Source organism: Pseudoliparis swirei, chromosome 8, assembly GCF_029220125.1.
Source record: "Pseudoliparis swirei isolate HS2019 ecotype Mariana Trench chromosome 8, NWPU_hadal_v1, whole genome shotgun sequence".
Taxonomy (NCBI): domain Eukaryota; kingdom Metazoa; phylum Chordata; class Actinopteri; order Perciformes; family Liparidae; genus Pseudoliparis; species Pseudoliparis swirei.
Window position 1 is genome coordinate 6373537 of NC_079395.1, and position 22160 is coordinate 6395696.

Consider the following 22160-nt stretch of genomic DNA (forward strand, 5'->3'; position numbering starts at 1 on the left):
TGCGTTCATTGCTCATGGCGCTCATCGGGAGTTCCCAAAGTTGGGCGCTGGGCCCACAAATAGGTCGTTAAAGGGGAGGCAAGAGAGCATCCGGCATTTCACCGAGGTTACTGCTCACCCACGTGTGTAATCATTTAGTGTAACGTCTGTCAATAGATGGGGGAATTATTACTCAACAAAACGACTGCATCGGGCACGAAGCTGATTTAATCCGGGATATAAAAGGAAAAAGAGCCACACCGGCCGTGTGAGTGCGCCGCCACTCTGCGCGCTGCCTGTCCCATCAACTTCAGCTCCCTGCTGGTTTCAAGCCAGTCAGCCACGGTGGTCCCGGGGCACGGACACGGACACGTCGGGCGGCTTCTGGGGAGTTTCACGCTCACCAACAAGACATGTGGACTCGCTGAAGACTGCGTCCTTCACCGACTGGAGTCACCGAGAGGTAAACCGATGTCGATGCGCTGGTTTCGACCCGTTTAATGCAACGTTTCCGTCGGCTAACGAGAGCTAGCCTGCGAGCTGGCTAACGTCTCTGTGGCGCTCCGGTGGATTAATGTAACCCGGGGACATCCATCCGTTCACCGCGTAACGGGAACGAATGTACGTGACTACGTTTAAAAAAAACCCACCTGGCGACCTTGTCGCGAGCCGCGGCTCTCGCCCGTTACCGTGTCACCGGCCGCCACTAACGGTAACTCCACGGTAACGTTTGCGCTAAAGCTAGCTGCGGGTTGACTCTGCTAGCTGGGGCTCCATTCATTTATTCCTGGCGACATTTTCTCCCCCATGGTGCGTATTTTGCGTTGTCTCTCCGCGAATGGCAAAGCGTTGCGCTACACAGTTAACGTCAATTACAAATACATGTTTGCGTTATGTTTCCGTACGTTTCCGCGTTTTCCATCCACCAAACGTCACAGCGCTTGTGTAACGTTACTGGTGGCATTTAACTCGCGCCATATGGCAGCTTTAATCTCTGAAATGAGCATTTTTAGCCTGCAGAAACTGCAAAACGCAGCCGGCTTGTGTTGGTTGTGTAGTTGTAGCTCGTGTTGTTGTCTTGTAAGCAGCGCTGACACCACCAGATAAAACCACCTGCCTGTGGGTGGTGTTATTAAAAAAACACAACTAACTAAAAACTCATTTCCAAGTGAGTCAATGTTAGTGTTTCTATCTATTATTTGTATTAGTGTTGTTGTTATGTGTGTAATGTGAGTCTCACACGGATACTGTCCTTTAGTTATGGCCGTTCACGTTATTCTGTCCCTACTTTATTGTCCAAGCTAACCTGACAACCCAAATACTTTGACTCTGTTTGATAATTAAACAATGACAGCTCGTGATGAGCTGTGCATTTGATATCGTGTGCACTCTCTTGTGTTTACGAGATTAAACTAAGGCAGCTGACTCTCTTGTGTTTTTCATGACTGTTCAGTTCATGTTTACACTGTTTAATTCATGTGGTGTTCAATTCATGGTCCTTTTGTAGGCAGCAGTTTGTGGAGATTTGTCACTGTACTGTGTTATTTAGACAAAATATTAAGAACACGAAATATGTATAACACATTAAAGTATGTGGGCACCACCAACTACAGCTTCCAAAAATACCAGCAACGATTGCGCATCAATATTACCATTAAGGATTTATTGCAGGGCTATTAAACATCCATTAACCAAGTGTACCTAACCATAGCTAACTGGCTTGATTTTGAGTTTCTCAGTCAATAAATTGCAGATTACCAAACATGAAAAGCCTTTTTCTACATGTACTGAAGACTATTTTTAAAAAAAAGGGGTTCGTACTACTTTGACTGAAAGACTGAAGTTCTTTCTGACTTTTACTCTGTAACCTCGGTCCAAAAAGCTTTGTTTTCCCAGCACTGAAGTCGATGTAAACACAAGCGCCAACATGGTCTGTCTGGGGTTGCCGTCATGGTTTATGTTTCACACGTAACAAGTCGGCTCAGTTTGGTGCAGTTTGGTGTAACCTAATACCTGAGCGGGTGTAACATGAACCATGTGTTGTCTGGTTGACCTGCACAGTCGCAGGACTGATTCTTTTGTCACACGGTCGGAGCAAATGTGCACTTGATGATTCCAGATGAAGACCAAAATGATGTTGTCCACAATACTCGGATGCCTGGTCATTTAACATTTTTTGGTGATGGTTCTCTCCAAAAGAAACACATTTCGAACACAGAACAGATCCGAGCACAGGGGAGGATGAACCAGCAGCCTTTCCCCAGTAGCCTGTTTTTGTTTGATCGTGTTTACTTAAGGCGTAGCGGATGGGACAGTGGGGATGAGGCCTTTTTTGTATAGAGCCTCGTGCATTATGTTCATCTTAGAGCGAGGGTTTTGATAAAGTTAGCGGAAAGAACCACGTGAAACATCTGTTTTTTCAAAATAAGATGTCGACAAATCGTACACTAATATATAAAAATAAACGATGAACTGATGTATCTTTATAGATCGTTTCTGAGATTTAGCTTAAATTATGCTAACATTAAAACATTTTTACTGCACCAAGGATGAGTTTATAAAAATAAGTCAGACTTTTGTATGTTAAGAAAAGTCCTGTATATAGATTTCCCCAAGAGTTCAAGGAAATGAATAATGCAGATGTGTTCCATACATATCTGAAATCCCCATCACTGGCAATCAATCAATTTTAATGTATCAATTAGACACCGTGATCGACACCGTGATCGGTATTATCGGATCGGCAGATACTGATTTCAGTGATCGGTGATCGGCACCAAAAAACCTGATCGGTGCATCTCTACTTGAAATAGCACATTGGCTAATTTTAGCAAGTTATATTGATATTTATTACAAACAAATGTCCCCCTGGGAATGCAGAAAGTTTATCTAATCTATCTTAATATCTACTCTTCCCCAAAGAGATGATCCCGTTGGTATTTACAGAACTTTCCCCTGTTCCCTTTTGCGAGTGTCGATAAGTTCAAGGTTGTTGAGCAACATGTGGAAGTCCGAAGTATCCCATTGGTTGTTTCCTGCAGCCAATCTATATAATTTGATTAGTCATGCAGAATAACAACCACAGGCAGCAGTCGTACAGTACATGTGACGGCCAGAACATCATGCTGCAGAGCACTACTTGTTTTCTTTCCCCCATAGCATGTCCTCTTATCAGGGAAAAACAGAGTGGCCGTTCAGAGGAATTGGCTATCCCTTATCGGCATTACACCGCCGTCTTAAAGAGGCCATCCCATTGGCTGAACCCTTTATCCTATCTGCTGACTGGATTGAGCAGATTCTTCAAAGAATGGCCAAGATGAAGGATGGCGACGTTTCTGACTGTTGCGCAATCTCATCGGGTAGCCGTGTCCCGGTATTCACCATTTGCGAGGGTTGTTTCGACGTGCTTCGGTGGTCCTAATTTGAGATTACATTCAGGATGGCAGGAAGGCACGACCATCATAATCTCAGGGAGGAAAACGTTGATCCTCGTGGAGTCTCTGAGGTGGGTTGAGTGAGAGCTGGGCCTCTACTCGCTGTGATGAAGAGACCTAGGTCTCGGGGGGGCGGGGAGCTCCTGGGACGCAACACGGAGGACGACGGTGAACCGGACGAGTCCTCCTCTCTAAAGTCGTCTTGGTTCCTGGTGAGTTGGCGCTGACGGCTTTGGCCTCATGCTGGAGGGCCTTCTATACTGTTTGGTTTGGCAGGTTGCTTGGATTTATGACCTTATTATTGTGACCAAGCCGCGTGGCTTGATGGCTGACCACAAGTATTGTTTGAGGGCTACATTCATGTCTGTTTTTTTCCCCCTGGTGTATGAAAGCAGCAGTTGGGACATTGATTACGTGTTTTATGTTTTTAAAATGGTCTCAAATAATCTTGCTGGGTCATGAAGCCTGCAGTGCGTCTAATCAGCTGGTACATTCTTATCCACATGTCCAGTGTAACTTAAAGTTTGGGGCTGACGGTGCAGCTACTTGTTTTGTGTGCTTCTACTCATGAGTTGACTCTGAAAGAAGGCAAAGAGGATGTGCAGCAGCAGGTAAAGCATGTTTGTCTTGGGAACTGAGTTCAATGTTGCCTCTCCAGACAGCTCCTGAGTGTTCTTTACCTTCGCATTGAAAATGCCGGAAGGTTATGTTTTGATCGCCGTGTATTTATTTATTTATTTATTTGTATGCGTGTTATTCGCAAAACTCAAAAAGTATTGAACCGAATCGCATGCAATTTGGTGGGATGATTGTTTATTATCCGGGGACCAGTTTATTAGATTTTGGGATTGATCGGGTCAAAGGTCATGAACAGGTCAAAATCTTTCGCAGAACTCAAAGTATTGAACCGAATCGCATGACATTTGGTGGGATGATTGTTTATTATCCGGGGACCAGTTGATTAGATTTTGGGATCGATAGGGTCAAAGGTCATGAACAGGTCAAATCTTCTTGAATCACATGGAATTTGGTGGGATGATTGGTTATTATCCGGGGACCATTTGATTAGATTTTGGGATCAATCGGGTCAAAGGTCAAGGTCATGGAAAGGTCAAAATCTTTTTTTTACCATAGCACGATACATTTTTGTCCAATTGGCATGCAACTAATGCCAAAATGTTCATAATTCAATGCCCAATCTTGTGATATGCGAAGGTATGCGCTCTACCGAGTGCCCGTTCTAGTTTCTTTATGTAAGCATCGCTGCACTTGTGGACGGGAGATATGCGCTTTGTGCATATCTCCCGTCCACCTGCATTTATGACTTTGTGGTGTAAAAGTTCATGACATAACACCCCATAATTTACCATTGGTTATTTGTATTTGCTTGATGGCAAGAAAAGACTGTTTTGGGTTTTCAGAAATATGGAAACTCCATGCAAATAATTAATAAAACATGTGACCTTTGACCCCTGGCATCGGGACAGAGAAAACGTGTTGCTTTTATTCATACTGCAGGATGTTTGAGTTCCCTGGTCCCTCCTGAGATTAAAGGCTTCATCTGTGTATTACAGCACATCAACTTGGCTGCTGTTTTTTGAGTAACTTTGTTTATACCAGTCTTCCCTGCATTGATCTTCATAAAACAAGTAGAACCAAGGTTAACAAGGTAGACAGAAACGTTTAACTACTATGACATTTGATAGATATAAAACTTAAGATGGTAGTAATCACACTGCTTTTGTTTTAAATGCGATTTTATTTTTCCAATGTAAACAATGACATCCTTAGTAATCCTGAATTTGTTTTCCGTTCAGACAGATTACAGTTTTTTCCACATTTCAAACTAAACTGCTTGTTTAAATTGAATTTTTTGGGTTTTATTCAGAAATAAGCATTAAAGTCATTTAAAGGAACCATGTAGCCGGTTGTATATAATCCAGCTTCACAATAATTCTTTTTTAGATCGGAACTCTTTTTCACCATACGAGCAGTGATAGTAAAACACACTTCCAAAGGTGTATTTACTTTTTATGACTGGTTACTTTCCTTCAGATTGCCGTTGTCTTCCAGAAGAAGAGTGTGATTATAGTGAGTGTCAACAGAGAGCAGTAGCTCAGGCATATGCAGTTTTCCATCCACTTACATTTGAGAGGAATGAGAGCTTCCTGTAGCTGACAGGCCTCCTATCAAATCATCTAAACTCCCCCGACAACTCTTTGAACTGTAAACTTTTAGTGGTTGCTGTTTCGATAAGATGCTGATTACCTGCCTAGGTGTGGTTAGATGTATGGGAATTATTCTGCCCACATATTATTATTTTATTGCTATCTATTCATTAACTTTCTCTGGTAAAACATATCATCCCAGTTTCCCATATTGCATGATGCCACCCGAGCACAAATGCCCCTATTCTCTACACGACACCCTCGACGGCTAGACTCTGAACAAAAGGTCAGTGTGACACGGGGACATTTCATGTTGCATAAATAAACCCAGCGGAGTAAACAAGGGGACATGTTTACAAGCCGTGCTAAACATGTCCCTGACCTGTCCAAACTAAACATGTTTGCCAAGTTAATGGTCATATGCACTCTGTTGCATGCAGTGCACAGAAATTATAAATACTCTAGCTCAGTAATGAGGCCACTGGTTCAGTAATGAGGCCATGGGAAGGCTGCTGGAAAGTTTGTTTGATTAGCTGAGGCCCGTGTGGAACTTTCTCTCGATTTGGTGGCGTCCACAGATTGCTCGATGAAGGGTCTTCGAAGCCGCTTCTCCCAAACAACAGAAAGTGCTTTCAGTAAAAATGCAGGGTCAATCCCGGTCCATCTAATTATAGCCATAGGAGGACGACTTGGTCGTGTCTTTGAAAACAGGAAGTCGGCTGCTTCCATTGCAGACGGGCAGTTTAGTGGGAACTCTGTGACGTTGTCTCCTCATTGTTTCAGCCCAGCCAAACTTAAAAGAAGAGCCCACATTGCATGGACTGAGAACGCTCTAAATCAAGTGGAAACCTATTCGATTTCACAACCTGTCCGAGCCAAAACTGTCTCCATCTCTCGCGTTCCTAACTCGGCTGATGTATTGCACTTTCCCCCCATCCAGGCAAACACCATGAACTACGTGGGCCAGCTGGCAGGTCAGGTGCTGGTAACCGTCAAAGAACTGTATAAAGGCATAAATCAGGCCACCTTGTCCGGCTGCATCGATGTCGTGGTGGTCCTCCAGAGAGATGGCACCTACCAGTGCTCACCGTTCCATGTGCGCTTTGGCAAGCTGGGTGTCCTGCGCTCCAAAGAGAAAGTGGTAAGTGAACAATGTTTTTAATTATTCTTTCTGTGTTATGTTCCTAAAATATTGAAATTGTATTAAAATCCTCTAAATTAAGACATGTCGAAGCTAATGAATCTACTTCAGGAAGCTATTGAGGATATGAGAATAAAAGTGTGCGCCAACTACAACATGATTTCTTTTCCACTTTTATTATGCTGTTAAAAGTCACAATATTTGCTTTGCAATGACTCTCAATCTTATGTGTGCTGCTGCTGCCTTGACCGCCATAGACGTACTTTCAGGGACCAAACTCTCTGGTCTTTAGTCACATTAGCCTTCCTTTCTACACAATTAGGGTGTGCCTACTTTTTATTTAGGATAAAAAAACTGTAAACTGTCTAAGGGATTCTGTCGTGTAATATTGTATTAAACGGGACAATGGCACGCTTATTATTATTGGTGAACTAAAACTATAAACACCCGTTTGTGTATTCTGGGCCATTAACATGGAGTAAACCAGACTTAATGTACATTCTGATTTCTTTCAGAGTCGTAGGTTTTTGAAATGTTTAAATATAACGGGATCGGTGGTTTGGGTCATCTGTATCGAGCGCCTCATTGACCGGTCGGGTTGCCATTTGCATGTCGAGGGGCTTCTTCAGCGATTTAATGGCTTAAATGTATCATCTTTGAACCCTTGAGGGAAATGTTTGGTTCCGTTTGCAGAACAACGATGGGATGTTCTGGGCTTTCTGAGAAAAGACATTTGTGTAGCACCTTGTGTTGACCGAGCTGATGGGTTGGGAGAGCTAGTATTGATGTCCTAAGAAAATGTGGTGAAAATATAAATAATACAAATATCTACTCGAAGGTCTGTAACCTGCTTAAGTATTAGTCAACAAAACCGTTCTTGTGAGCAAAATTTAGGTCACTTGAGTTTATAATTGTTGTATAACCACTCTGAATATTCCTTGGTCTTCAGTTAATGGCTAAAATAAGATATATATTTTAATTGAAAGGTTTTTCCAGCCATATTGGTATCAATGGGGAACGTGTCCACGACTTGTGTTCTTAGAACAGTAATGAAGCTTATTAACTTGCTTGAGGATCAGAGTGGGTGATTGTATGTGGGGGATACTCTTGCACCACCTACCCAGAATGCTGATGGACTTGCAGGAAGGACTGAATGACTGGTTACTATGGCAACAGTTCCACAACTTGAATGTGTGGGAGGGGGGAAGAAATGTGAAGCAGGCCTCGACGCGAAGGGCTGTTGTGTAACAAACGGTTCTGCACGTGTCCCCGAGATGACTTATCGGAGCCTTTATGGCTGCTGCTATAAGTTTGTGTGAGTCACTCGGTGTGTAGTGCTGTCGGAGAGAAACGACACAATTGTGTGCCCTGATGTTGAACGTCTGCAGGCAGCCGGTGCCTCCAGTAATCTAGCAGGGTGTTTGTAAATCCACAACTCGGCCAAGTGAATGTAACCTGGCTGTGACGGGTTGAAGAGGAATCTCATTTATTCTGGCTCATTATTAATTGGACATTGAAATTCCCAGCCATCACTCACCATACATGCATTTCCTTGAGAGGAGGGGTTGAAATTGAATTTTTTGGCTGTTGAGAAACCACAGGACATCGGCAAAAACTACGACATGACTGATCGCAAGGGATGGGGGCCGACGTGGACGATGTTGGTGTCTCATTTGGTTGAGAATTAATATGAATGATTTGGTTTTAGGTTGTCAGACGGGAGACTGGAGACTGTAGTTTCTGCCAGACGTGATCTATTTTTTGCTTTTCTGGTGTCAAGTTTCTGAATAGCCTCAGGTCCACAGACATGAATGACGCTCTATTGGCAGGGTTGACTGAATGCAAGCCCAGAGGACCCATGCAGTTAAGTTGTGTAAAGTCCTGGGAGAAAGATGGGCCTGTAAGTAGCTAAAGTGTGGCCAATAATAAAACAAAACCCACATTGTTAGTAATTAAAATGGATGGATGAATACATGCTAATTAGATATCAGGCAAACACCATTTTCAGTGTCCTCCTTTACGACTTTGATTTTCTCATTAAAAGTTTTACTTTTATCTCCTGCCAAACTCTTTCAGATTGACATTGAAGTGAACGGAGAGCCAGTCGAGCTGCACATGAAGCTTGGTGACAATGGAGAGGCCTTTTTTGTCCAGGAAGCGGAGCAGCTGAATGTGAGTACCCAACTCTCCACAGATTACTGAACTCCGCCATTTAAAAAAATTAATAAATTGAAATAACAATACTGCTGTCGCTTAAAAAAAAGCAACCTCTTATTTCAATTTGTTTGTACTGTGTACAGCAGCTAAAGTTAAGTAATATATTGATTGCACTCCAAATAGTTTTCCTATCATATCAACATGTTTCTGATGCGTTGTTGTTTAGAATACAGTGCTTTGTGTCTACCAACCAATTTTATCATCCCGTTTTATATATTTATTATTCAATGCAATTTGATGGCGATGCCATGATGATTTATTCAATGTGAATGTTATACCCGATGATCATGCCAGATTCAGCATTGTTTTGTACACACTCCACGAGAAAGACGGTGACTCGGAGGAGGGAAATGTTTGTTTGAGGAACTATTGACTCGACTGTCGTTGCTTCATTTGACATGTGACCTTTCTGACCTCACATTGCGACCACGAAGCTGTGACAACAGCCCTGCTCTTCTGGAACTACGTCCTAGGCTCGGAACCGACTCGATGAGTCGGTAATGCTGCTTTGGTTTGCGCTTGTTTCTTAAGCCTCAAGTTCCTGCCGTCTCCTGATTCTCATCGATTGCAGATTGTTCCCGCCCACCTGGCCACCTCCCCAATCCCCACCGAGAGTCACCTGTTCTGGATGTCGGAGGTTGAGCACAGGGCACTAAAAGATCTGGAGGATGACCCCGCTGACCCCGAGGACCCGCCGGAGCCTCCTGCTCCGAGCACCATGGCCACAAAAAAGAAGAAGAAACGGAGGAAGAAGCACAAGGGGGACCCCCGAAGGGAGGAGCTGACCCCGCCAATGTCGGTCACTGCTGGTAATGCTAATGCTGCCAACGCACCTGCTGCTAACCCCCCCGCTGCCATGTCCAGCTCTGGGCAAAATGAAGAGATCTTTGAGATGGACCTGAGCTCTGATGAGGAAGCTGCAGTGCATGTCTCCAGGTTGGTTCAGGGTCAATGCTTACTGTTGTAGCAGAGATCCGTTTACATAGAGATGAGTTAATTATTATTTATATGATTGACCCTGTATTTAGGTCACCATCCATAACCACAATGCGAGACATTGACCCCAAATTACCCGCAGCCAGACGCAGCCTTGATGGATATCCGCTTTCTGACGGGGACTGGCCGTCAAATGACAGGTATGTATTGACAAGAACACAGAGCCAACAGCGAGGGTGTGGCAGACACACGGAAGTAGACTATCTTATTGATTGTTTGTATTTGTTCTACTGTCCCTTTTTTTTTAGTCATGGCTTGTCGCAGGCTTTTTCCCCAAAGAGCGACTCTGAACTGATGGTCAGGAACTCAGAGAGTTTGCTCAGAGCGGAGTCCCACATGCAGTGGACGTGGGGGGAGTTTCCAGAAACAACCAGGGTAAGCACCTCTCTCCACTCATGTTGGGAGGCAGATGGTTCTCAGTGTACTCGGTAACCTTTTCTCTCTGTTGTTTTTCAAAATCCAGGTCTCCAAAAAGGAGAAACTAGAGCTCATAAAGAAGGTGACCATCACCCCTTCGGCGAGCACCCACTTCCGCGTCATCCTCAGCTCTGAGGCCATGGAGAACGAGACTGAGATTGAAAGGGGAGATAGCCCCTCCCCCTCCTCCTCCTCAGTGTGCACTATTGTCAAGCCGAAGCCACGCACCCCTATGACCACTATAACACCTTTGATTCCGCTCGACTCGGACGACATCATACCACCTGGGAGCCCTCTAACTCCCACCGAGCCCCTGGACGTCCTGCCGCCCAATGTGACAACCTCCACCCCTTCCAACAGCCAACTGAGCGATTCACCCTCGAAGAAGAAAGGTATGTTCGGTGGCCCCTTTTGCTGTCGTCTCCGGTTTGGCTGTGAGCGCACGTTTACAGATGAATACCTCTGTTGTTGAATCAAGGTGTCCCAAAGCGGAGCCAGCACCAGGGTCCGGAGGATATCTACCTCGATGACCTGAATGTACTTGAACCGGATGTTGCTGCAAGATATTTCCCTAAGAGGTTAGCGCGCCATGTTCAATTAATTGAAACGGGTCAGGCGTTGACATAATTAGCTACCTCTTTCATAATCTAACTATTTTAAAACCAAACGAACCATCGGCACGTGTCTTTCTCTTTTGTGTCGTCAGTGAGTCTGAGGCGGCGACGAAGCACTGGATGGACTCGGAGATGCACTCTGGTTCCCAGTCTCCCCAGTCGGTGGGCAGCGCGGCAGCAGACAGCGGGACAGAGTGTCTTTCTGACTCGGCGAGTGACCTCCCCGACGTCACGCTCTCTCTGTGCGGAGGCCTCACGGAAAATGCTGAAATATCCAAAGGTACATTAGTCTGGCTCTCGTAATAAATGTACCGTGGATAAAAGTGCACCGTGTCCTTTTATGCAGGACAGAAATGTAACCTCAGCCAGTCGAGACGCACCGGATGTGTTGCGCAACTACAAAGTTACCGTCTTTCAATCCACTGTTGGTGGAGGTTCTATTCCATAATAAAACTAGAACGGGCACTCGGTAGAGCGCATACCTTCGCATATCACAAGATTGGGCATTGAATTATGAATATGTTGGCATTAGTTGCATGCCAATTGGATGAAAATTGGTATCTATGGTAAAAAATCTATGATAAAAAGAATCTATGGTAAAAAGAAGATTTTGACCTTTGACCCGATCGATCCCAAAATCTAAACAAATGGTACCCGGATAATAACCAATCATCCCACCAAATTTCATGCGATTCGGTTTAATACTTTTTGAGTTCTGCGAGTAACAAGCATACAAATAAATAAATACACGGCGATCAAAACATAACCTTCCGCATTTTCAATGCGAAGGTAATAATAAATCAGCTTGTGTGTAACTGTAACTGTAACAATGCCTGTGCCCACATCACCTTTTTAAGGCCACACATGTCACTCTTACTGGGTATGAATCGATACCGGTCCCAGCTGTGGAGACACTGGTACAGCTGTCTATTTATAAAGCATGTGTAATTCTTTGTTTGTGTTGTACTTGTGGTTTTGTATGTATTTTATTATATGTAAATGTTTTGCACTATCTGGACCTTGAGTCTGTCGTAAAAGTTTGATTGGTTGATTGAATCCTGATAGAACTTTCTCTCTCGTGATCATACACTCTTCTGAAAGTGTTTCTTAGAAGCCCTCGGCTGATGTTTCCTGATCTGTGTGGCTTTAAGTCGGATGATATGGCTCACTGCCGCTGACCTTTCACTTGCTGACTTTAATTAATGTCTCTCTTCTGTGTTTGCAGAAAGGTTCATGGAACATATCATCACCTATCTAGAATTTTCTGAAAATCCAGCAATTATAGATAACCCCAACCTGGTAGTAAATATAGGAAATAGGTAAGTAGGCCTTTTTTAATTTCACATGTGAAATGAGTGTGGTGAATATAATCTCCTAACTAATGCCCTTTTTCTTATTACAGATATTATAATTGGACGCTCGCTGCGCCCTTGATTTTAAGTCTACAAGCATTTCAGAAGAATCTACCAAAGGTAACTGATCTTTGTTTTCTTTTCAGTTTGTTGTCATTACATTTGGGTCTGTGTAATCTTTAACTAGCTCATCCATACCGGTTTATCCTAGGCTACAGAGGAAGCCTGGGTGAAGGAGAAAATGCCAAAGAAGTCGGGCCGCTGGTGGTTCTGGCGAAAAAGGGCAGACAGTACAATCAAGCAGGTGTGCACATATAAGTATTAAATACACCATGCAAATCATTTCAAACATATTTTTTTTTAGTAAGACTCTTATTTGTATGTATGATATTTAGAGTTTATATTCCCCCCTTTACTCTTCCAGTCGGAGACTAAGCTTGAAACCAAGGAGGAGTGTCAGCTGGAGGAGGGAACATCCATGTCTCAGGAGAAACTGCCCTTGCCGTAAGTGGTTTGTGAAGACTCAAGTGAGTTCACTGACATGTTGAACTCGGAAATGACACCGTCAAAAGAATGAAAAGCTTTTATAAGTCTTGTTTTCTATGACAACTCGCCACGATCACAATATTTTGTCAACAAACAAAGAGTTTTTTAGGGTTTAGGGTTACAAGCATATCATGAGTATGATACGTTTCCTTTTATGTATTTAACCAGCTTCAAATCTTATGCTGTTTAGAAGTTGCACAAATTAATTAAATGGGATCAAAACCTATGCAAGCATACATTTTTTTAATTTATCGGTAAACTTGTATTTCGCTGGTGCTGTATTGTTTTTCTCCAAGCAATGTATCTATACACAGTGGAAGATGAGACTGATTCTAGTTGATTCCCTGTAGTCCTAAAGCAGGAGACTCATCCAGCGATGAAGAGGCCAAGGAAGTGAGCGCTGCATCTTGTCAGGAGAGACTGCAGCCAATAGAAAGTCAGCACCACCCCAACCAACACTCCTACAGGAAGTCGCTACGCCTCTCCTCTGATCAGATAGTAAGTACATTCTCACACATACCTTGTCCTTCCTCAAAATCATCATCACTTCATAAAAGTAGGGAATGCAATTGTTTTTATAATAAACTTTACTTTAATTTAATGGTTAAAATATGGCTGATTTTCAGAATGGATGATTGATTAGATTACAACCTGGAGTGGAGAGGCCTAATGAGATTTGTGTGTTTTAATGTTTTTTGCTGTAGATTAGCGCTCCCTCTGCTGGCTAGCTATTAACTCCATAGTGTTTGCCCCACTTACAGTCTGTAGGGGGCGCTAAAGACCAGTATATGTTCATTTGTACTGTGGCGAAACAAATCATACTGGAGTCTTGTCTGTACTGTTGGAACACATGTCAGTGAATGAAATTGCCCTTACCTCCCAAATGTTTTGATTGTCTTCCTTATGTTTCCAGGCCAGTCTGAAACTGAAGGAAGGCCCTAATGATGTGACGTTCAGCATCACCACCCAATACCAGGGCACGTGCCGCTGCGAGGGCACCATCTACCTGTGGAACTGGAACGACAAAGTCATCATCTCTGACATTGATGGCACCATCACCAAGTGCGTGCCTCCAAGTGACTCACAGCGCAGCCGTCTCATAACCCCTTTTGATCAGAGAGATGTTGCTGAACTTTTATCTCACAACATAGTACATGTTTGTACACATAAACACGATAACAAACAACTTCTTCTTTTCTTCCTATACTGATTTTGATCAGTACTGAACAACACAGTAAATTACTGTTATTGTTACAACACAATGTCCAGGGCTCATCGGTTCTCCACCCGCGCATTAGATTAGATAAGAAAACTTTATTAATCCGCAGTGGGGAAACTCATTTGCCACCAAAAGTTCATCCAGATGACAATAGACAGTCCACAGAGCACAACAGGCAATAAACACACTACAAGGAACACACAACCAGAAGATGCCCAATAAAACATTAACCATCAGAAAGATGATAAATCTAAATCTAAAAAAAGCTAAAGGTGTTCATTAAAAATGCGATTTTAGTTCCCTTACGTTGCTTATGTCAGCTGCTTGTGTGTGCTCATCATATATTGTTCTAAATATATAATAAATACTAAGTATGTATATATAGGCATATATACATATGAAGTTACCTGTTACTCCTACTCTTCTTATGATGTTTTCACTATGTCTATAAATTGCCCAAATACTGTGAAATAGTTCTCCTTATTTGTTTTAGTCGTGTTGTGTGAGGTAGTTATCTATGATCGTAACCCATTCACAGCATTACATTGCTCCAACTCCATGTCTCTCCCAAATCCCAGGCGCCATCTTCTGCATTTAAAACCCTAACTAAGGATAAGTTCCTCACAAGCCCACTTAAAATACCTCAAACTCCCCCCTTTTAATTTATTAACATTGGATTATTGAAAGAAAGATGAATGTCTTTATATTTAATTCCATATTTTGTGCAGTTTTCTCTGCAACTTCATTGACACGGACTAATTCAAATCTTTCTCAAATAGCAGATATTAAATCCATAATCCAGCTTTATTTTGTGTTAATCTTTTGAATTAGCATAAAGCCAATCTCGATCCCATCTGCTATCGGTCTGACGATGGATAAGCCTCTGGTTGCAAGGGGCTCTATCACTAGGGTCCCAGTGTCCCCTGCAGATATAGCTCATTTTAAACTCATACATTAAAAAAATAAAAGCTGGCTGGTTCCGAGTTTGCATTTCTGCCACTAAATTCCACCTCTTTTTCCCACTATTTATTTACTACTTTCAACCAAACATTGCTCAAACACAATTGGTCAATACTCCTTGCAATACAAACTGAAACCCACATCTTGTGGTTCATGTGGTCAACATCAACCGGGTCCACACTGACTGAAGCTTATTATCTCCGTGACCTTTAAGGCTAACCTGTGACCTGTGGTATTCTTTGAGCGACAGGTGAAGAGCACACTGACTATAACGAGCTCATTTACATTTTGGTGTGTACGCAGCTATAGGGGCCCGTCGTCCTCATTAGTGGGCATCGGTCTATAATGTTGTGTTTATGAAGAACTGGTTGAGTAGTTATTGCTTTATGTGACCTTCTCTGAAGGTCGGCACTACAGGTCTACTTTTCTTTGTTTTCTCTGTTACTTTACAGCTGCTACGTGCTGTCTTTCATCACTAATATCCACGTGTGTTTTCTTTAGGTCGGACGTGTTTGGTCAGATTCTGCCACAGTTGGGGAAGGACTGGACCCACCAGGGCATCGCCAAGCTCTACCACTCAGTAGCGGAGTAAGTGCACAACAACACTGATTAATCACAGGTGGGATGAATGGTTGGTCTGTGGTTACCACTGCCTGCGTTTGATTCCCAATAGTCTCTCTGTGGAGTTGATATTTTCCCGCATTGTTTTTGTAGGGGGTTTTGAGGTTGATGACTCAGGAAGTTTGACTAAAAATCAAAACCAAGTCATTCTGGAACACCACGTTCCTCCTTTTAGTGAGTTTTAATACTTTAATCTTGACTTGTCTTTCCTGCTTTAATCATGGTGACTATAAAACTACTCTGTAGTGAGATTAGTAGTTGTCATAATAAATAGAAGTAAACTTGAGTGACATCAACTGTATGAGTCGAACACCAGCTAAGTACTCGCTCGCGGTACTTTGCTGGCATTGGCTCTACAAATGCAATGCTGCATTATTAATGGGAAATGAACATGAAATGTTTCACTTTAGTTGCAATAGCTACACAAACAAGTCAAGTGCTGCACATCTGAAGGTGTGTTTGCATTACTCCATCATCAATTTGTCATAATTTCTAATCGTGTAAGGTTACAGCCATAGACTACACATCTTTTCAATTGGACTTCTACAGAGGGGAACATATTGGTGTATGACGCAATCCCCGACTGTCATACCAGCTACACAGTCGCTGAAAATATCCTGGAGGAGTATCTGTAGAAACGCGTGTGAACCTTGATGCAGGTCAACTTAATTATTAACAGGTAGGTATCGATGTGAGCGTGACTTGCCAGTATCTATGCGTCGCCCCTCTGATCGGCCGGCTCGAGCCCACCCACACCCAACTGGCAAAATTCCGGGATTATTCAAGGTGGAAACTTTCAGGAATGGGATTTAATGGAAATTGAAAGGGAAATCCTGAAGCATAAGTGGGTATTGTCAATGGATGGATTGTATGAAAACTGCACATTGTGAATCTTATTAAAGTGCTATTCTTTCTAATTATGGTGATATTAAACCGTATTGGAACAACTGTTAATGAGCTCTGCTCTCTACTGGCAGGAATGGCTACAAGTTCCTGTACTGCTCAGCACGGGCGATTGGCATGGCGGACATGACGAGAGGTTACCTGCAGTGGGTCAATGATGGAGGCACCATTCTACCCCGAGGACCTCTCATGCTGTCTCCCAGCAGCCTCTTCTCTGCCTTCCACAGGTACAAGAACATACAACTTAGAGGGCTTTCAGTGCCATAAAGTCATCACGTTAAACCTCGCTTCCCATCATTTGAATTTCTCACATGTCGCCTCTCCAAAGTTTAATCCTTTTTGTCTGAACTTTATTTCACATTACTTATCTCGACTCCAAATCCATTCGATTCATTATAATAAGCCTTTGATATGCAGAGGCTACAGACGATTCAAACTTGTGAATTTCCAACTCGAAAGGTGTTAACTGTGTTTTTAGCCTTGCCGTCGGCGCCTAGAAATGTACTCCGCATTAATCTCTTCACTTAATATTTTCATCTTTATTTCCTTGTTTCTGCACGTCAGTCCTGAACAGTCGAGAATTATGTCTTCCCAGACGGCAGCTGCCAAGGCGATGCCTTTGATGGGCGGTTGACATGTTTATTAATCAGATGGTTAGACTTGAGAGGATGCAACTAGTTGATTTCCAGGTAGCACTGAGCTGGGGATGGATTGTCAGCCTTAAGATTCCAAGTAATTTACTTAGTGACGGCAACAAAAATATTTGTGTATTCATTGATAGATAGATAATACTTTATTAATCCCCAAGGGGAAATTTGTCACTTTAGCTGGTAATTAATGCTAATATTATTGACCTTGGTTAACAATATGTATTACAGGATGCAAAAATAATTTGCGATGGCATATGCAAAGGAAATTAAACGCGTGTTACTCCACACCTATTCTTACACCCCCTTCCCTCCCTCTCTGTGCGTGTTCTCTTATGTTGTCATCCTCAACATGTCATTTCAATGGGATTCCTCTGTGACCTTTCCCTCTACCTCATAGACCCTGTTTTCACTTTAAAATGCGTCTTCAGCCAATCGGATCACTGGACTGTTGTAACGTTAACGCGTCCCCGACAAGCACTTGACGGGAAAATCCGTCGTCAATGCCACAGCTCTCCTTTGGTTTCTCCTTCTGATCTCCAGTTGAGTGTCGAAGCTCGTAAGCTGGTCCTGTCTGCGACGTCAAACTCATTTAAAAAAAAAGGCCCATAGAGATGGATTACTAGTGCATCAGACATATTGGCACTTTGGTTTGCCGAGAACATGCCAAGGGATAGACCCAGTCTGTATTGTCTCGAGTTCAGCGTGCAGATTCTGTGCCATGTCTTTTTTAAGGTGCACATACGGTGTTTGCATTATTAACACGGCCCTGTTGACGTCATTTGCATGTCACCAATATCTCTTGCATTTGGAGGAAAGATAGATTAAACTCATGAGAAAAAGCACCAGCCAAATCTAAAAGCTGAATCTAATCTGAGATAACAAGAAAGAAGAGAGAAACCTGGCAAGTCTAAATCAGAAGTGACCTGTGGTGAGGATGTGTGTGTGTGTGTGTGTTGCTCTAATCAATCTGTCTGTTTGCTTCAGGGAGGTCATTGAGAAGAAACCAGAGATCTTCAAGATTGAATGCCTTACAGATATCAAGAACCTGTTCCAGCATAACAAGCAGCCATTCTACGCCGCCTTTGGGAATAGAGCTAATGTGAGTTAATGAGTGTTTGAAGATGTCGGACTCGCAACAAGACATTAAAGCGCTCCCTTTTTACATGTCGGAGGGCTGTGTTTCCCCGAGGTTTGACGCAGACGTGATGTATTGCAAGATCAACGTGACACGTTGGCTATTAATTTAGCAGACGCAAACGTATGAAATCAGTACTGGGCTGAACCTGAGCTGAGGTCACTGGCCCAGTTTGGTCCCATGAGACATCGTCTGTGGAAAAAAATAAAATCAAAAGGTCCAGCCGGGCACAGCATCCCGTCATCAGCTGCACAAACAGCAACACCCACATGAAGCGCCGGGTCGGCCGTCAAACCTCTGTCTGTCTCTGGCGCTCGCCAAACAAAACAAAATGAAACAAACAGTCTTCCACTTGCTCATCAAAAATATTCCTTTTAGAAATATTGCCATTAAGCGGCACACAAACGGGACCTCTGTGGTTACTGTTATTCAGGCTTTTATGTCCGTTTGTTCCCAATGTGTATTTATGTACCAGAGCTACTTTCTGAAAATGATCTCGGATGGCTTTAAATGCCCAGTTTCTAATTTATCATCAGATTTAATTTGGTTTCAGTCTCTTGCTTTTATCCAAGCAGAATATTAGCATTTCATGTGTTTTTAACTAATCATAATTGATCGTTCGTCTCCACGCAGGATGTGTTTGCCTATAAGGAGGTGGGAGTTCCAGTGTGTCGGATCTTCACAGTCAACCCCAAGGGGGAGCTGATCCAGGAGCAGACCAAGGGCAACAAGTCCACGTGAGTACATGAACCGACTGGAACCGACTGGTCCCGCCTGCCCCGCTGGAGAGATCCCCGATAGCACGGCGGAGACGCGGAAAGAAAATGATCTTTCTTTTTTAAATATTGTCTGGCACTGTTTTATGTTGTATTGTCTGAAGCTTTGTGTAATGTGCTGCTGCTGCTGTCTTGGCCAGGACACTCTTGTAAAGGAGATTTTTAATCTAAATGAGTAAAATATACATTTTTAAATAAAATAAAAAGAGCAGTAATGGTGCTATATAATATCTGACAAAATACTTACAAAATGGGATATTTCTAAGAGATGAAAATAAGTAAAGCGGCCCTGTTCATTATTTTAGCAGAAGTTAAAATGACGTGTAAGTGGTTAGTCGGAGCGATGAGCCCATAAAGGTTTATCATGCAACTCTGCATAAACTTTCTTTCAGCTCTGTTTCCCGTTTCCTCTTTAACCTCCGAGTTAGTGACGAGATGTCGAACACAGAGGAGCATTTAGCAGCTCAAGAGACTGATGCTTTCCTCTGGAGTAAACACGCAGCTTTCCAGGATCGTGATGTCAAATTGAAGTGCTTTTTGAATTACCATCTACGACTCTGCAAAAGAATTATTTTCTGGATTGCTATTATAATTATTGAACTCTTTCTACATGTCTATTCTCCCTTCTCTGTCTCCACAGTTACTGCAGGCTCAGTGAGCTGGTGGAGCACGTGTTCCCCCTGTTGAGTAAAGAGCAGAACGAGGCCTTCGTCCTGCCGGAGTACAGCTCGTTCTGCTTCTGGAGGCAGCCCATAGCCGGCATCCACCCGGATGAGCTGCTCTAATCCAGCACGGATGGATACCCAGGTGCTCGTATACATGCAGCCGGACTGTGCACTTGAATGCATCTCCAGGAAACACACAGACTGAAACCCCAGATGACCTATTTAGTACTCGACCACGCTCGCACAGTAACGGGGTTATGACCACGAACGCGAGCGGTGTCGCCCCATTGGAGACGAGTGAAAGTTATCGCCAGAGCAGTATAATCCCTGTGAGACGAGAGACCCATCGCCAACTAGACGATCGTCTTTCCTCCTGCCTGTGAAGGCATCGTCACCCAACGAGCACTATGTAGTCCCCATCAAAGCACAGGGGTGAAGATCGGAGACTTCTCTTCTCTCTGTGACTTCGAGAAAACCGATTGGTCTCCAGTTGCCATCAGGGCCACCGTGGCTGAGGCGTAACCCGAGCTGTGGAGAAGGCAAATAAATTTCTTCTTGATAACATTTTTTTTTTGTGTGAAATGAAACATTTGAAGCAAAAAGAAGAAGAAAAAAATGAAACGCAGGGTAGGAACTCGACACTGGCCACGACTCATGCCGGTAATAGTTAGCTGTGGCTGCGATGTTTGCCTGCAGTTATCCAGCCTGTAATCTGTTCTATAACGAGAAGTACCATGAACCATACGCAGCAGGTTTATGAAAGCTACTGAAGTCGCTCAGTTTTGTTCTGGACTCTGGACTCTGGATCCACCGACCGGTCGGCCGCGCTCTGTTGCTGGATCAGATCCCAAATCGCCGGAGAGAGCGCGCGACGTTTGTGCCGACCGCGTCACGTCGGTGTTGTTAATATTCACGGTCGTACCGGGGATTGCCACAAGTATGAGAGGGTGCACATTTGGATGTGACTTAAAAAGCTAAATGAAGGAGCCTGCATTGTCTCGCTGTTATTCTCAATTGGTTATTCTGTCACACGAGCTCTGGCGAATCGAGTGTTTTGTTAACAATGCAGTCGTTATTTATGATAATTGGTATGTTTTAAGTTATTGAGTTCTATCGTGATGCCTTTTGCTTGTCTGAAAACAGTAATTTATCACCGATGTGGAAATACTTTCAGTTGGTATTTTGTATGGTTGGTCATAAGTTAACATGCACTTAACAGTAACGGCTCGGCCTCGTACGATTTAGTTGTTTTTAAATCTGAGTGTTTGTCAGATCTGTATCCCATCTCCAAAACGATATGTACTCCTTGTTTTACAGTGAAACTTTTGATGTGCAAGGTACCTACACGGTCCTCGGCAAACCTCAGAATCCGCAGAATAGGTATTAAAATATGTGTAAATGTAACGCTTGAGTTGGAGCAGTGAGCCGATCTAGAGGGAGAGGGAGGGCTTAAAATGAAGGATTTTACGACGCAGCTCTCTTTTGCAGGATCCCTATGGGAAGGTGTGTGTGACTGCGTGTGTGTGTGTGTAGACTGATCCTGTGCCTCTGGAGCCAAAGGAAGAACCATAAACAGGAAATACTTGAGGAAGCCTTTTGAAAGCGTTTCACCGGCGTTGCGTGGGTTTGGTTGTCGGATACAGACTCGTGGACGGACGTGCGACTCAAAATTCAGAAAAGAGACTTAAAGGACGAAAACGATTCAATAAAATAAGCACAATTAACGATCGTGGCTCCGTCCACATCGCCACTATTATCGTAATTTTTCCGATTCAGTGTTTCCGCTCTCGGCCTGCAGCGATGTGGGTTTTGTGATGATCGAGGACGGGTGTTTTGCATCGATTTAATTGATCGTGCTCGACACAGTTTGGTAAAGTCAAATAGATATATATATATATATCTTGCGATAAACAAAATTGATTCCATTCTTTCTATGAAAGTAAAGCATCTTGTGTGGAAGAATCACACTTCATCCTCTATGACCGTGGTGTGTGTGTATAAATACATGTGTAATATTGTTTGCTCTCACTCGACTGCTGTGGAAAATGATCCAGTGTGTGTGTGCTGATCGTCACATTCTTCTGTCTTCGACGCCTTCTGGTTTTATTGTTTCTGATAAAGGTTCTGATCTGCTGTGGGTCTGTTTCCCGCCTGCTCTTTGATTGTGTCTGACCGACAGAAATACCTGAAGTGTATGCTGTGTTTTGATTTGTATAGGAAATGTGGTTTAAAGTATGTTTAAAGAACAAATTAAGTTGTAAGAAGAAAAGAAAATACAGGCCTAATGAAGCTAACCAAGTGTGGCTTGCAGTCCCCATTTGTATTGAATAAAGTTTGTAACTGAATACATGTGTGTGTGTGTGCTGC

The 22160-nt window shown here is 43.2% G+C and overlaps 1 protein-coding gene across 2 annotated transcripts; it reads left to right on the top strand.

The window, feature by feature from the left end:
• Positions 1-206: 206 nt before the first annotated feature.
• On the top strand, positions 207-22138 carry lpin2 (lipin 2). Of its 2 annotated transcripts, none has more exons than XM_056421864.1 (20): positions 207-442; positions 6522-6722; positions 8799-8894; positions 9511-9875; positions 9968-10075; positions 10184-10310; positions 10399-10744; positions 10831-10930; positions 11059-11246; positions 12192-12285; positions 12369-12438; positions 12530-12622; positions 12743-12822; positions 13215-13362; positions 13778-13926; positions 15545-15631; positions 16642-16794; positions 18202-18316; positions 18986-19089; positions 19769-22138. In XM_056421864.1, exons 2-20 carry the CDS (start codon positions 6531-6533, stop codon positions 19911-19913), a joined length of 2760 nt encoding a protein of 919 aa, XP_056277839.1. In that variant the 5' UTR covers positions 207-442; positions 6522-6530; the 3' UTR covers positions 19914-22138. The 2 variants fall into 2 exon arrangements, with proteins under 2 accessions (XP_056277839.1, XP_056277838.1); XM_056421863.1 differs by lacking the exon at positions 207-442 and adding an exon at positions 3159-3625.
• The last annotated feature ends 22 nt before the right edge of the window (positions 22139-22160 follow it).

Coding starts and splice junctions, on each gene's coding strand:
- lpin2 (XM_056421863.1), top strand. CDS start 3,521: ATGAAGAGACCTAGGTCTCGGGGGGGCGGGGAGCTCCTGGGACGCAAC. Junction 12,439..12,529: donor TTCAGAAGAATCTACCAAAG/GTAACTGATCTT, acceptor GGTTTATCCTAG/GCTACAGAGGAAGCCTGGGT. Junction 12,623..12,742: donor CAGACAGTACAATCAAGCAG/GTGTGCACATAT, acceptor TTACTCTTCCAG/TCGGAGACTAAGCTTGAAAC.